We start from the raw sequence: 12,804 nt of genomic DNA on the forward strand, positions 1-12,804 counted from the left end.
GTTTGAATCCGGCCCGCCAGTTGCCCCGCCAGTATTTCAACTCTGAACATACAAACTGGCAACATGACTTGCAAGTCGGATGTCTTGTTTAGTTAAAAAAAACAACAAAAAACAACAAGTTTGATGTGTTGGGTTGCACGGTGGTCTAGTGGTTAGCACGCAGACCTTACAGCTAGGAGACCCTAGTTCAATCCCATCCTGTGGCACCTCTGTGTGGAGTTTGCATGTTCTCCCGTGCATGCGTGGGTTTTCCCACATTCCAAAAACATGCTAGGTTAATTGGCCACTCCAAATTGTCCATAGGTATGAATGTGAGTGTGAATGGTTGTTTGTCTATATGTGCCCTGTGATTGGCTGGCCACCAGTCCAGGGTGTACTCGCGCCCGAAGACAGCTGGGATAGGCTCCAGCACCCCCCTGCAACCCTCGTGAGGACAAGCGGCAGAAAATGAATGAATGAATGAGTTTGATGTGGTCTGATGTTTAAAGTGCTCCTGTGTGATAAATATATATTCAGGCTCCCCCGTGCAATTTTATTAACTCAATGTGGCCCACGAGACTAAATATGTGCTCACCCCTGCAATAAGACATCAGCCAACTGCATGTATAATTAGTTATGACTGCCATCTGGTGGATGAAAGTAGACAAAACAGGGAGCATATTGTCATTCGTATCCTCTTGGGTTCTAAATCTGAGCATCCTAATTTGAGGCTATTTAGCCAACAAATGTGAACTCAACAGCCCCTCCACTCAACATGCTGTGCTTAACTTAAAGGGGGCCAGTGATGTTCCACTCGGTTCCACTTGTATGACCTAGAAATGACTTAGAATGTTGTATGAGGTCTGGGCATTTGGAAGTGAGCCCTGAAAGAAGCTTGGCATGGCTCAAAATGGTCGGTTTCAAAAGGCGTGGTATAACTGCCCCTTTATGATGTCACAGAGGGTTGGACTTCCTTATATATCAACTGGGAAAAGGAAGTCAAGTCATCTGTGTCCCACGTCTTTGCTAACTCACACAGCTACGCCACAAGAAAAATATCAAGAAGAACTAACTCACGGAACTAACTCGGAAAGGTGGTGCCATCTTTGTCTCCAGTGAAGTAAACGTGACATTGAATGTTCATTTCTACGCCATGAAGCCGTAGCCATGATGCATGAGGATCAGAGTTGCTTTGACACTCTCACAGCAGATGACGATGATGATGATGATGATGATTGCAACACTTCCACAACATGCTGTGGCGAATAAATCATCAAATCTTGAGCCCCTTTTCTTTCAGTCACATGGTCAAGCCAAACTTTAGTCGCTTGGTCACTCATTCACTTTCATTGGCAGCGCTTTTAACCGCTTTCGTCTCCAAGGAGCCTGCTCGGGTAACAAATAAAGTTAGGGATTCATGACTTATTTCCTTTTTCCTGTTATTTACATTTGGCATCGCTGTTGAAATTGTGGCTCCTACCAAATGGATGAAAATATCAAATAATATACAATATAAAATAGTTGAATGAAAAAAAGAAAAAGAAGAAGCTGCAAGAATGCTAGTCAGTCCATTTCATCGTGACTCATTAGAAATATCATTTGGGCTATTTTGCATGTTTAGATTCCTCATCTCAGTCTCTCTGTGCTCCTTCGACACTTGGGGAAGCCTTGGCCCGTTCAAGAGGGTCGATCGTGTGTACACTCGCAGTTCTCTGCGTGCCGGCCTCCTGCAGAGAAGCAGCTCCGCGTAGGCCTTGCGGAAGTCCCTGTTCAGGGCGGGGTACAGGATGGGGTTCAGGAGCGAGTTAAAGTAGCCCAGCCACAGCAGCACAGAGTGAAGCGTCGTGGGGGGGTTCATCTGCTCTTTGATGCCCGTGCAGGTGAAGAAGGTGAAATACGGGAACCAGCAGGTGACAAAGGCGCCCAGCACGGCGGCGAGCGTGATGGTGGCTTTGTGCTCTCTGGCGACGGCTGCGGTTGACGCCGTGCGGGCGAAAGAAGGCGTGGCGGCGCGTATTCGCTGCACCTGTGATCAATATGAGACAATGAGATTGTAAGTCTTGCAGTGTGTTCTTTTCTATCAGAAACCCCAGCATGTAACGGGACAAAAAGAGGCCAAGAGCAGTGAGCGTTAACAAACTCAGCGTTTATCGATGTTGATTGGTTCCAGACCCGACCACGATATTAAGAAATGGAATGTTTACGTAGTTGTGGCATAGAAAACCTGTTACATATGATTTTAACCTTAGAGCCCTCAAGATATGAAATAACACCCCTATTGTCATGTTTACATTTTTTTTATCCAATATAGTCAACATAAGAACAGAAAATAAGACATATTAGACATGCAGTAAATACCACAAGCATTTATGCATAAATGACACACTTGGCATGCAATTTGTGACCGAAAATCACAAAATATACTATATATATATATTTATACTTATTTACACCTTGTGAAATACTGTTAAGTACACTTAAGTTGCGCCATGGATGTGTACTAGGGGTGTGAATCTCAGCACTGAGGACGATTTGATACGCATCTCGATGCACTGCCAGCGATACCATACTTTAACGATACATGGAATTTTCTGGCGATACGATGCGATACGAATCACCCTCTTCATGATGCAATGCGATCATCATTTAGTTCACATTAATGCAATCTGATATGATATGGTGCAATTTCTTGCGATATGATGCAAATAAGCAAAGGGAAAAAATGGAATTCCGTATGGTCCTACAAAAAGGATTTGGCTTTTTTCCTTCTCGGCACTTGGCAGTAAATTCAACTAAAGTGCTGTTTGTCTTTTTTACTATGCACCACTTCTTCATCATTCTTTTTGCCATCTTAAAACAGCAACAACTTTTCAAAAACAACTTTCCTCCCACTTTCACATGGGCTATGCAATTCCAATAGCAGTGGTTCAGTGGTGGAGTCAGACAATTCAACAATAATTACTGCTGTAAAAAATACAGTACAGCAACAACAAAGTTAAAGTGACACTTTCAACAGTGCAATCAATGTTTGTTTATATTCCTGTGTGCAAAACATACTGCTAATATGAATGAGCTAGCAGCTAGGCTAATACAGTAGTGAGGAGCAGAAAGTGGAAAACTTTTAAAATGGGGGGGGGGGGGGGGCGTAGGACACTTGTTAGGGACGGACAAATAGCTCCTGGACAATTTGGAAAACAACGGAAGATCCACTTGTTCTGACCTGATTTGCTTGGTTCTTCCCCGGTGTCGGACGAGGAACTAGACGGGGAGGCGGCGGTAGACTTTTTTAAGGGGGGTTGTCGTGCTCCCGTTGTACGGCTTCTTAACGCGGCAAATGACGGACGTTTTGTCGAGCTTTCCGCCGTTCTTTGAGAATCCGTAGTGTTTCCAAACATCCCATTTAAACGTTGCGGGGGGGTTAAATATAGAAAGTTCCTCGCTGCTGCTTGCTACGAACGTCCATGCTGTTACCAGTAGTTGGATGTGCCTCACGGCTTCCGTCCGTATTCAATACAAAACGCCAATTACTGATGGTGCATTCATGGCGCCTGGGGAACAGCATATGGGGCGAAGTTGAACATTAATAAAACGGCGTTTGAATCGGATTTTACCGATACCCACAAACGCATCGCAACTGTCAATTGCATCCATACCCGCACCGCATCGCGCATCGATGTATTAATTAATATTGATTATTTCCCAGTGTCTTAGTGTGTACTGTCACCAGGACGCCTCGCATCCGTGAAGCAGTCGTGGTCCCGCCTGAATCCAGGGCATAACAGGTCCTGCTTCCTACACAGTCGGTTCTGGATCCGATTAACCGTGATAAACAACGGGATGAGTGAGAATTGCAGGTCTTTAGATGTTTCGGGACTGTTGTGGTTTCTTCAACAAAGCGTGCACAAGGTATTAGCAGAGCGGGGGTGCTACGGTGCTCCCAAAGTGACTTTGATGCTCACCTGTTGGCGTGCCACTCGGAAGATGCAAAGGTACATCCCACAGATAATCAGCATTGGCAGATAAAAGGAGCACAAGACATAAAAAACAATGTAGTTGTTATTCCATTCAAACTGGCAGTAGCGTCCGTCCTTATCCTCCTCCCCCACGTGCCAGTCCAAGTGCTGCACTCTGTAGTCCACCGTGTTCCAGCCCAGGTGGATGGGCACAAAGGACACGGCCAGCGACGAGGCCCAGATGGCCACGATGGCCGCCGTCACCCTGGCGGAGGTGATTCTCGACACGTAGCTGAGGGGCGCCGAGATGGCAAGGTATCGGTCCACGCTGATGGCCAACAGGCTCAGGATGGAGGCGGCGCACAGCATGACATCCAAGGAGACGTAGATGTTACACATGGTGCCCCCCAGGGGCCACTTCCCGCCACGAAGCTCCAGCGTGGCAGAGAAGGGGAGCACCAGCAGGCCCATCAAGAGGTCTGTCACCGCCAGCGACACCACAAAGCAATTAGCAATGCGCCGCAGTCGGCGGCTGAGGCCCACGGCCAAACATACCAGCACGTTGCCACCGACGGTCAGGGTGATGAAAGACACCAGAACTGACCAGTGGAGGAACGTGGAAATCATGACGCGTGGGGCTATGCCGTAACTTGCTTGAAAAGGCTTCCGTGTCCACTTAGCTCCACCACCTGTTCATCTCTTCATCAGAGCTTCATCAGTCATCGGGTTCAAAGGTCACGGAATGAAAAGAGCTTCCCCGACGTTTGCATGCTTTTCCTTTTCTCTGCTGTGGCAATCTGAGCTCAGCGAGGCCCTGATGAAGATGAAACAGCAGTTATGACAGAAATATCACCGAACCGCTGTCACAGGCCCGTCACCGCCCCGCCGCCGCCCCGCCGCCATCACATGGCGAGAAGAGACAACAAGCCAACATAACATCTGAATATTTCACATGCTGGTGTATTAGTAATACTCAATCCATACAAGCGGATACTTCATTTACCGTCTGGATTTGAAAACCTTGAAGACGTTTCCGTGAAATAAACACCACAAATTCATCATAAAGACCAACAGTTTACATTCCACATAGACAATCACCCTCAAAACACAACTATACTGTATACTCTACTGTGTATAAAAAGGTAGTACTGACTGTATACTGCATACTGTACTGTGTATAGAAAGGTAGTACTGACTGTATACTGCATACTGTACTGTGTATAGAAAGGTAGTACTGACTGTATACTGTGAATAGAAAAGGTAGTACTGACTGTATACTATACTGTGTATAGAAAGGTAGTTCTGACTGTATGCTGTACTGTGTATAAAAAGGTAGTACTGACTGTAAACTCTACTGTGTATAGAACGGTAGTACTGACTGTATAGTTACCGTGTATAGAAAAGTAGTACTGACTGTAAACTGTATTCTGAATTGTGAAAGGTAGTACTGACTGTATACTATACAGTGTTTAGGAAGGTAGTACTGACTGTATACTGTACTGTTTATTGAAAGGTAGTACTTACTGTATGCTGTATACTGTACTGTGTATAGAAAGGTAGTACTGACTGTATACTGTACTGTGTATAGAAAGGTAGTACTGACTGTATACTATACTTTGTATAGAAAGGTAGTACTGACTGTGTACTCTACTGTTTATTGAAAGGTCGTACTGACTGTATACTGTGAATAGAAAAGGTAGTACTAACTGTATACTATACTGTGAATAGGAAGGTAGTATTGACTGTATAATGTACTGTGTATAGAAAAGGTAGTATACTGTATACTATACTGTGAATAGAAAAGGTAGTATTGAGTGTATACTGTGTATAGAAAGGTAGTACTGACTGTATAGTGTACTGTTTATAGAAAGGTAGTACTGACTGTATAGTGTATTGTGAATAGAAAGGTATTACTGACTGTATAGTGTATACTGTGTATAGAAAGGTAATACTGACTGTATAGTGTACTGTGAATAGGAAAATAGTACTTACTGTATAGTGTACTGTGTATAGAAAGGTAGTACTGACTGCATTGTGTACTGTGAATAGAAAGGTAGTACTGACTGTATAGTGTACTGTGAATAGAAAGGTAGTACTGACTGTATAGTGTACTATGTATAGGAAGGTAGTACTGACTGTATAGTGTACTGTTTATAGAAAGGTAGTACTGACTGTATAGTGTACTCTGAATAGAAAGGTAGTACTGACTGTATAGTGTACTATGTATAGGAAGGTAGTACTGACTGTATAGTGTACTGTGAATAGAAAGGTAGTACTGACTGTATAGTGTACTATGTATAGGAAGGTAGTACTGACTGTATAGTGTACTGTTTATAGAAAGGTAGTACTGGCTGTAGAGTGTACTGTATCCATCTTTTCCCATATGGGTTCCATGGTGTGAATCTTTAACCAGCAAACATACGTGCCCTAGCAACATGTCCATTCATGGTGATATGTTTGCCCAAAGAGCCTTCAGCATCCACCCTCATTCTACTGGTAAGAAAAGTGATGCCTCACCTCATATTGTTCTGCAAACGTCCTCCCGGCTCGTAAATAAAGTCTCCTGCCAGGCGGATGCTGTTTATGTGCTCGCTCTCTCTCCCTCTGTCTCTCCCCCCAACCCTGTACACTTTTCCACCGACTTACTGACCGTGTAACGCGGCCAAGCCACCTGCGGTTGGAGCTTAATCATTCAAGGTCGGAGCTTAATCGGTTACTCATTTTCTAGCGTCAGAACATGCAGCTGAACTTTAAGGCTTTGTACCATTTGACGAATATTTCATGGATCTAATCATCAAGCCATACTTGGCTTTCTCTATCATTGTACTTGTCAGGTTTTTGGCCCGTTTAAAACATTTGAACTGTCTAATTTGTTTTTTTTTTAATCTAACCATAATCAACTTATTCATTTTTACCCCGCCAAATTAAAAGAGCACCATAATGAAACATCTTATGAATAAAAAAAGCAAAGTCAGCTGAATGGATCATATATAAACCAAAGTACTGCAGGACTGTGTATGAGCCCACAGCTTTGTACACATTAATCCCAAGTTATAACTCCACTAAACGACTAAATCAAATGGATGATTGAAGAGCGAGATCAAGAATACACAGAGGAAGCGTTTTGGAGATGCTGACCTTCAGTCCAGCGTGGAAGAAAGAGAAGCCCTGAGAATCAGAACAAAGAAATACCACGTCTCATGTCAATATGCTCCTGATTAAGATCTTAAGACCAGTTGAAAAACTGCAACATTTTGATCTTTTGGATCTTAAGGAGGTTGTCAGTGAAACAAAGAAAGCGACCAATGTACTGTAAACAAGCATGAAGGTCCATCTGCTGACCAAATGCTTCAGACCACAGCTCAAGGAGACCCTAAAACCCCCAAAGATAGGAGTCAGTACTGAATGCAGTACAGGACGGACCTCACCTCCAGGTGGCGAAGATGGCATCAGGGAGGGAATCCACGTCTGGAAGTGATGACCATTTAGGTCATCTTCCCTTGCCATCCATCTCCAAATGTTCTCCACTGGATTCTTTGTGAAGTGTGGTGAAAAAGCCAGTCGTGTAGCCATCTGCCGTTTGACGCCCCTGCACAACCTGAAGCTCCATTGTTCCATTGAAGGATCGTGATGATGGAAAACATCTCCTTGGGATCTCCTTGTCATGTCAGTCACGTTGGAAGCCACCAGGACGTTCAAGGAGATCTTCCACCTCTCAATGTCCCATATTTGGTGTTCTCCTGCTAATCCCAAATTCCCAAACTCCTGGCGTTGGAGAAGGCCTTTGTTCCCTTCCCTCGCTGATGATGCCTGATGGTTACGGGACTGCGCTCGGCACCAGTAACAACCTTCATCTGGGCCCAAGATGGCGCCATGTCTTGACAAACAGCCAATGGGATCGTCCGATACCGATTTCCCTTTCATGCTTCTTTGCAATAAATTGCTTACTCAATTTTTGGGTGGCATTTTGAGGCTCTACTTAGCACGTCCTTTAGAGCCAATATGTCCATTGTTGCAATGTCCCAACTGGGTATTACACATTTTGAACAGGCCATATGTTATGAGATGTTTAACAGGACTCCACGGTTCCATCTGCTGGACATGAGGGGTTACTGTCTGGCAATGGGGGTTGGCGACATATTAGGATTAGTTGCAATGATTCAGAGGCTGTCCATCTACCATGGATGCTTTATTATAATGCCTTCCATCCAACACAAATCCTGGTTAATTACAGCTGCTAATCTTCATTAGAACTGTTGTGGCTGCAGACTATAATGGCTGATTTTAAGCCAGCTGTCAATCATCCTCTTCATGCCGCTGTTGAGACCAGACGCAAGCGAGCCCAAGGTGATGTTTCTTTGACTGACAGGATAATTCACAGCCTTTGGAGACTAATGGCCTGCTCTGCTTCGTGTTTGAATGCACTTCAGCATCTCGGCTCTCTTTCATCCGCCTTGGAAATAAACCATAAAGCAGCTCGGTGAAGAGTCGCTCTCGTTCCGTAAAAGCAGACATACATTTTCCCATATTGTATCATGCAGCTCGACAGTTTTACAAGTACATCTCTGCTTATTGTTACTGGTATTACTGGTCATCAAGTCACAACCCGCTTTTATTTAAGCCAGACCAAGCAAATGTATACGTTTGTTAAAAGTCACCCTGATGCACATACAGTGCATCCGGAAAGTATTCACAGCGCTTCACTTTTTCTACATTTTGTCATGTTACAGCCTCATTCCAAACTGAATTAAATTAATCTCTTACCTCAAAAACAAAAAAAATCACATTTACATAAGTATTCACAGCCTTTGCTTACTACTTTGTTGATCCACCTTTGGCAGCAATTACAGCCTCAAGTCTTTTTGCATATGATCCCACAAGTTTAGCACACCTATCTTTAGGCAGTTTTGCCCATTCTTCTTTGCAATAAGTCTCAAGCTCCATCAGGTTGGATGGGAGACGTCTGTGCACAGCCATTTTCAGATCTCTCCAGAGATGTTCGATCGGATTCAAGTCTGGACTCTGGCTGGGTCACTCCAGGACATTCACGGAGTGGTTCTGAAGCCAATCTTTTGAGATCTTGGCTGTGTGCTAATGTCTACTGTCTATATGGTCAAGGTACATGACCAGTCTACTGAGGTCAAGAGCGCTCTGGAGCAGGTTTTCATCCAGGATATCTCTATATATTGCTGCATTCATTTTCCTTCTATCCTGACTAGTCTGCCAGTTCCTGCTGCTGAAAAACCTCCCCACAGCATGATGCTGCCACCACCATGCTTCACTGTAGGGATGGTATTGGCCTGGTGATGAGCAGTGCCTGGTTTCCTCCAAACATGGCGCCTGGCATTCACACCAAAGAGTTCAATCTTTGTCTCATCAGACCAGAGAATTTTGTTTCTCATGGTCTGAGAGTCATTCAGGTGCTTTTTGGCAAATTCCAGACGGGCTGCCATGTTCCTTTTACTAAGGAGTGGCTTTCGTCTGGCCACTCTACCATACAGGCTTGATTGGTGGATTGCTGCAGAGATGGTTGTCCTTCTGGAAGGCTCTCCTCTCTCCACAGAGGAACGCTGGAGCTCTGACAGAGTGACCATCGGGGCCTTGGTCACCTCCCTGACTAAGGCCCTTCTTCCCTGATCGCTCAGTTTAGAAGGCCGGCCAGCTCTAGGAAGAGTCCTGGTGGTTCCAAACGTCTTCCATTTACGAATAATGGAGGCCACTGTGCTCATTGGGACCTTCAAAGCAGCAGAAATTTTTCTGTATCCTTCCCCAGATTTGTGCCTCAAGACAATCCTGTCTCGCAGGTCTACAGACAGTTCTTTTGACTTCATGCTTGGTGTTTGTGCTCTGACATGCACAGTCAACTGTGGGACCTTATATAGACAGTTATTATATTTCCAAATCATGTCCAATCAACTGAATTTTCTGCAGGTGGACTCCAATTAAGCAGTAGAAAGATCTCAAAGGAAAAAAGATGCACTTGAGCTCAATTTTGAGCTTCATGGCAAAGGCTGTGAATACTTATGTAAATGTGATTTTTTTGTTTTCTATTTTTAATAAATTCAAAAAAAGTAAAAAAAAAACTTTTTCACATTGTCATAATTTTGTCATTATTTTGTGTAGAATTTTGAGGTAAGAGATTAATTCAATACAATGTGGAATGAGGCTGTAACATGACAAAATGTAGAAAAAGTGAAGCGCTGTGAATACTTTCCGGATGCACTGTAATCATATGTCCAAAGTGAAATTTAGAGGAATTCATTTATGTATTTATTATACAATTATTTAGGGGAATTTATATTTATTATTGTATTTAATATTATTTATAAAAATATTATTATAATAAAAACATTGAATGTTAATATATAATCATATTATATATCATATAATGTATATATATAATATATATTATATAATATATAATGTATATATATAATATAAAAATATATAATATATATGTAAATTTATGCATATAAATAATGCAAACATTAAAGTTATAAACATATAAAAATACATTTAATAGTATTTGTTATTTATTTCTGTAATGTCATTTATTCTTTAATATTATTTCATTAAGAAAACGAGGAGGGACATGATGAATTCATGCAGTTTGGCAATGCATACATTCTAATTAAATATAAAAATGGCATTTTAGAATTGTTTTTATTTATAGATTTATTTAGAGAAATATATTTATATTTATTATTGTATATTATTTTCTTCCTAAAATGAGGAGGAACATGATGAATGCATGCGTATAAATAATGCATATATTGAAATTAAATGTAAAAAATAAAAATATACCAATCATGCACAGACTTTTGGAATTCTATCTTGCCTCAAGTCTCTGCTTTTGTTTTGATCACGGCAAAATAACGCAAACAGAGCCAAAGGAAGTTACTGCATTTTCATGGAGAAGTATTTGGACATAAAAAAAGGAAAGCGATACCGTATATTAATATTCTGAATGGTGTGGAACTATACGCTGCATCACCCTGAGTCGTGTTTCCACTCGTCCACCGTGCAGCCTGGTGTTTCCGGTGTTTTGATTTTCTTTGAGTTTTTACAACTAAAAACCAGGGATGTTTTTTTTGCCGAAAACCGATATGCCGATATTGTCCAACTCTCTGTTTCCGATACCGATATCAGCCGATACCGATGTGTGTCATATGACATAACTCCTGTCATAGAATGAACACATATGTGTTGTATACAGCATTTTTCAAATATCGTTTTTCATGATCGGAATGATACTGATGTCAACCGTTATGATAATTGTTGGTAGCGATAATTATCGGACATCCCTATTAAAAACCCAACAGGTCGTTGTAAATTCTTCAATATAAATTGGTTATGAATTGGTATAAATCCCCTCACCCTTGACTTAGAAGGTGAGATCAACCCTTCAAACGGAGCATTCGGGCGGGAGAAGGAGCGTGCTCTTGCACCCCCGAGGTCACCAGGGTTTAAACTAGCTACGCGTTTTGCATTGATGAACCAAAAACCCAGCAAGTTTAAAGTCTAACATTAAAGCCTGCAAGGCACCGTCTCAGAATTGCACCATCGTGTCTCTTCCATTGTTGCCTGTCACGTCACATTTTCATCGCAGGGAAGCCCATCTCTCACATCTCGGTGGATTACTGCGCCTCCGAAGCCCCTCTGGAGGACACTTGACCCCGAGAGGAGGAGTGACAGTCAACCCCAACTGCCCTTCTTTGCCCTCCCCCCTCCCTCACCGTCCTCAGGGAACACTGCCAGTGAGTCTCTACGTCAAAATGACTCATTAGTCGCGTCTGCGAATCAAACCCATAAATAGGGTAGACTTCCCACAGTTTATTTTTGGTAGTGCAAAAAAGGAAAGAGAAAAAGAAACGTGTGTGTGGCTGTGTTTTAATCAAACAAGTTCATATCAACCTCAGCAAACAAATGCTGACACGCAAACTAAAAACTATTGCAGTTTTGGGTGGTCACGTTTGGAACGGTGGTAATTCAATTATTCCACAGTTAGCGTGTTTTTCAGTTAACATGGAACTTTTAAGCCAACCTCTTGCCAAGGTTTGCGTACATTTTCCGGGTAGCGTACGATCGGCTTGTGTCTTGTCGTTGTTAATCTTATACTGCGTGAGCTGAGCTTGTAGCCATGTACATCTCACAAGATGCGTTCAGAGCCATCCCAAACTTCTTTTAGGGCTCATTTCCTATAACGCAAACATCATTATCTGAAAGTTTGGCATCTTTTAGCACGATAATATGACCTTCTAACAACATTCTACTTCGTGGTTTAAAATAAATAAATACTAAACAAATAATATATTTATATATAATATTAATAATATAATAATAATAATTTATTATTTATACATTATTATAAATAATAATTTATAAAATGTATTTTATAAATAAAAATACATTATTATAAATAATAATGTATTTATTTAAATTAAATATTTTTAATTAAATAATAATTTTTAATACATAAAATCAATAATTTAATAAATGAATATCAATAAATTAATTAAATGTGTTGTAGTTTTTATGTTTTTACCAGACACGATATCGCCAATACCAGCCTGATTTTTACTCAGTATCGGATCTGAAAAAAAAGCTAGCTGAAAAGATAGCTATACCCACAGCTAGCTTTGGGTATATAACCCATATGGGAAAGCTGAAAAAATACTAGCTTGTCACACTTGACAAGCTAATAAAATGGCAACCGGAACCGGAAGTCCGCTCCTTAGCCAGTCTATGACGTCATCGCGACTCTCAAAGAACAAAACACATAATATACATTATTTTTGATGAGAAAACCGTACCTTAACTGTACATTAGCTTAGTACATGTTACGTAATTGACGCACACGCATCACGGACAG

At 41.9% G+C, this 12,804-nt stretch overlaps 1 protein-coding gene across 1 annotated transcript; it reads right to left on the bottom strand.

Annotated features, from left to right (window-relative positions):
* Positions 1–1,552: 1,552 nt before the first annotated feature.
* Positions 1,553–7,548, bottom strand: hrh2b (histamine receptor H2b). The gene is made up of 4 exons (XM_078793778.1): positions 7,361–7,548; positions 7,071–7,100; positions 3,939–4,746; positions 1,553–2,005 (listed from the first exon to the last, which is right to left on the bottom strand). Exons 3-4 carry the CDS (start codon positions 4,557–4,559, stop codon positions 1,553–1,555), a joined length of 1,074 nt encoding a protein of 357 aa, XP_078649904.1. The 5' UTR covers positions 4,560–4,746; positions 7,071–7,100; positions 7,361–7,548.
* Between the last annotated feature and the right edge of the window lie 5,256 nt (positions 7,549–12,804).

This window comes from Doryrhamphus excisus, linkage group LG1 (genome assembly GCF_037039965.1).
Source record: "Doryrhamphus excisus strain RoL-2023G ecotype Guam linkage group LG1, RoL_Dexc_Guam_v1.1, whole genome shotgun sequence".
NCBI classification, from domain to species: Eukaryota; Metazoa; Chordata; class Actinopteri; order Syngnathiformes; family Syngnathidae; genus Doryrhamphus; species Doryrhamphus excisus.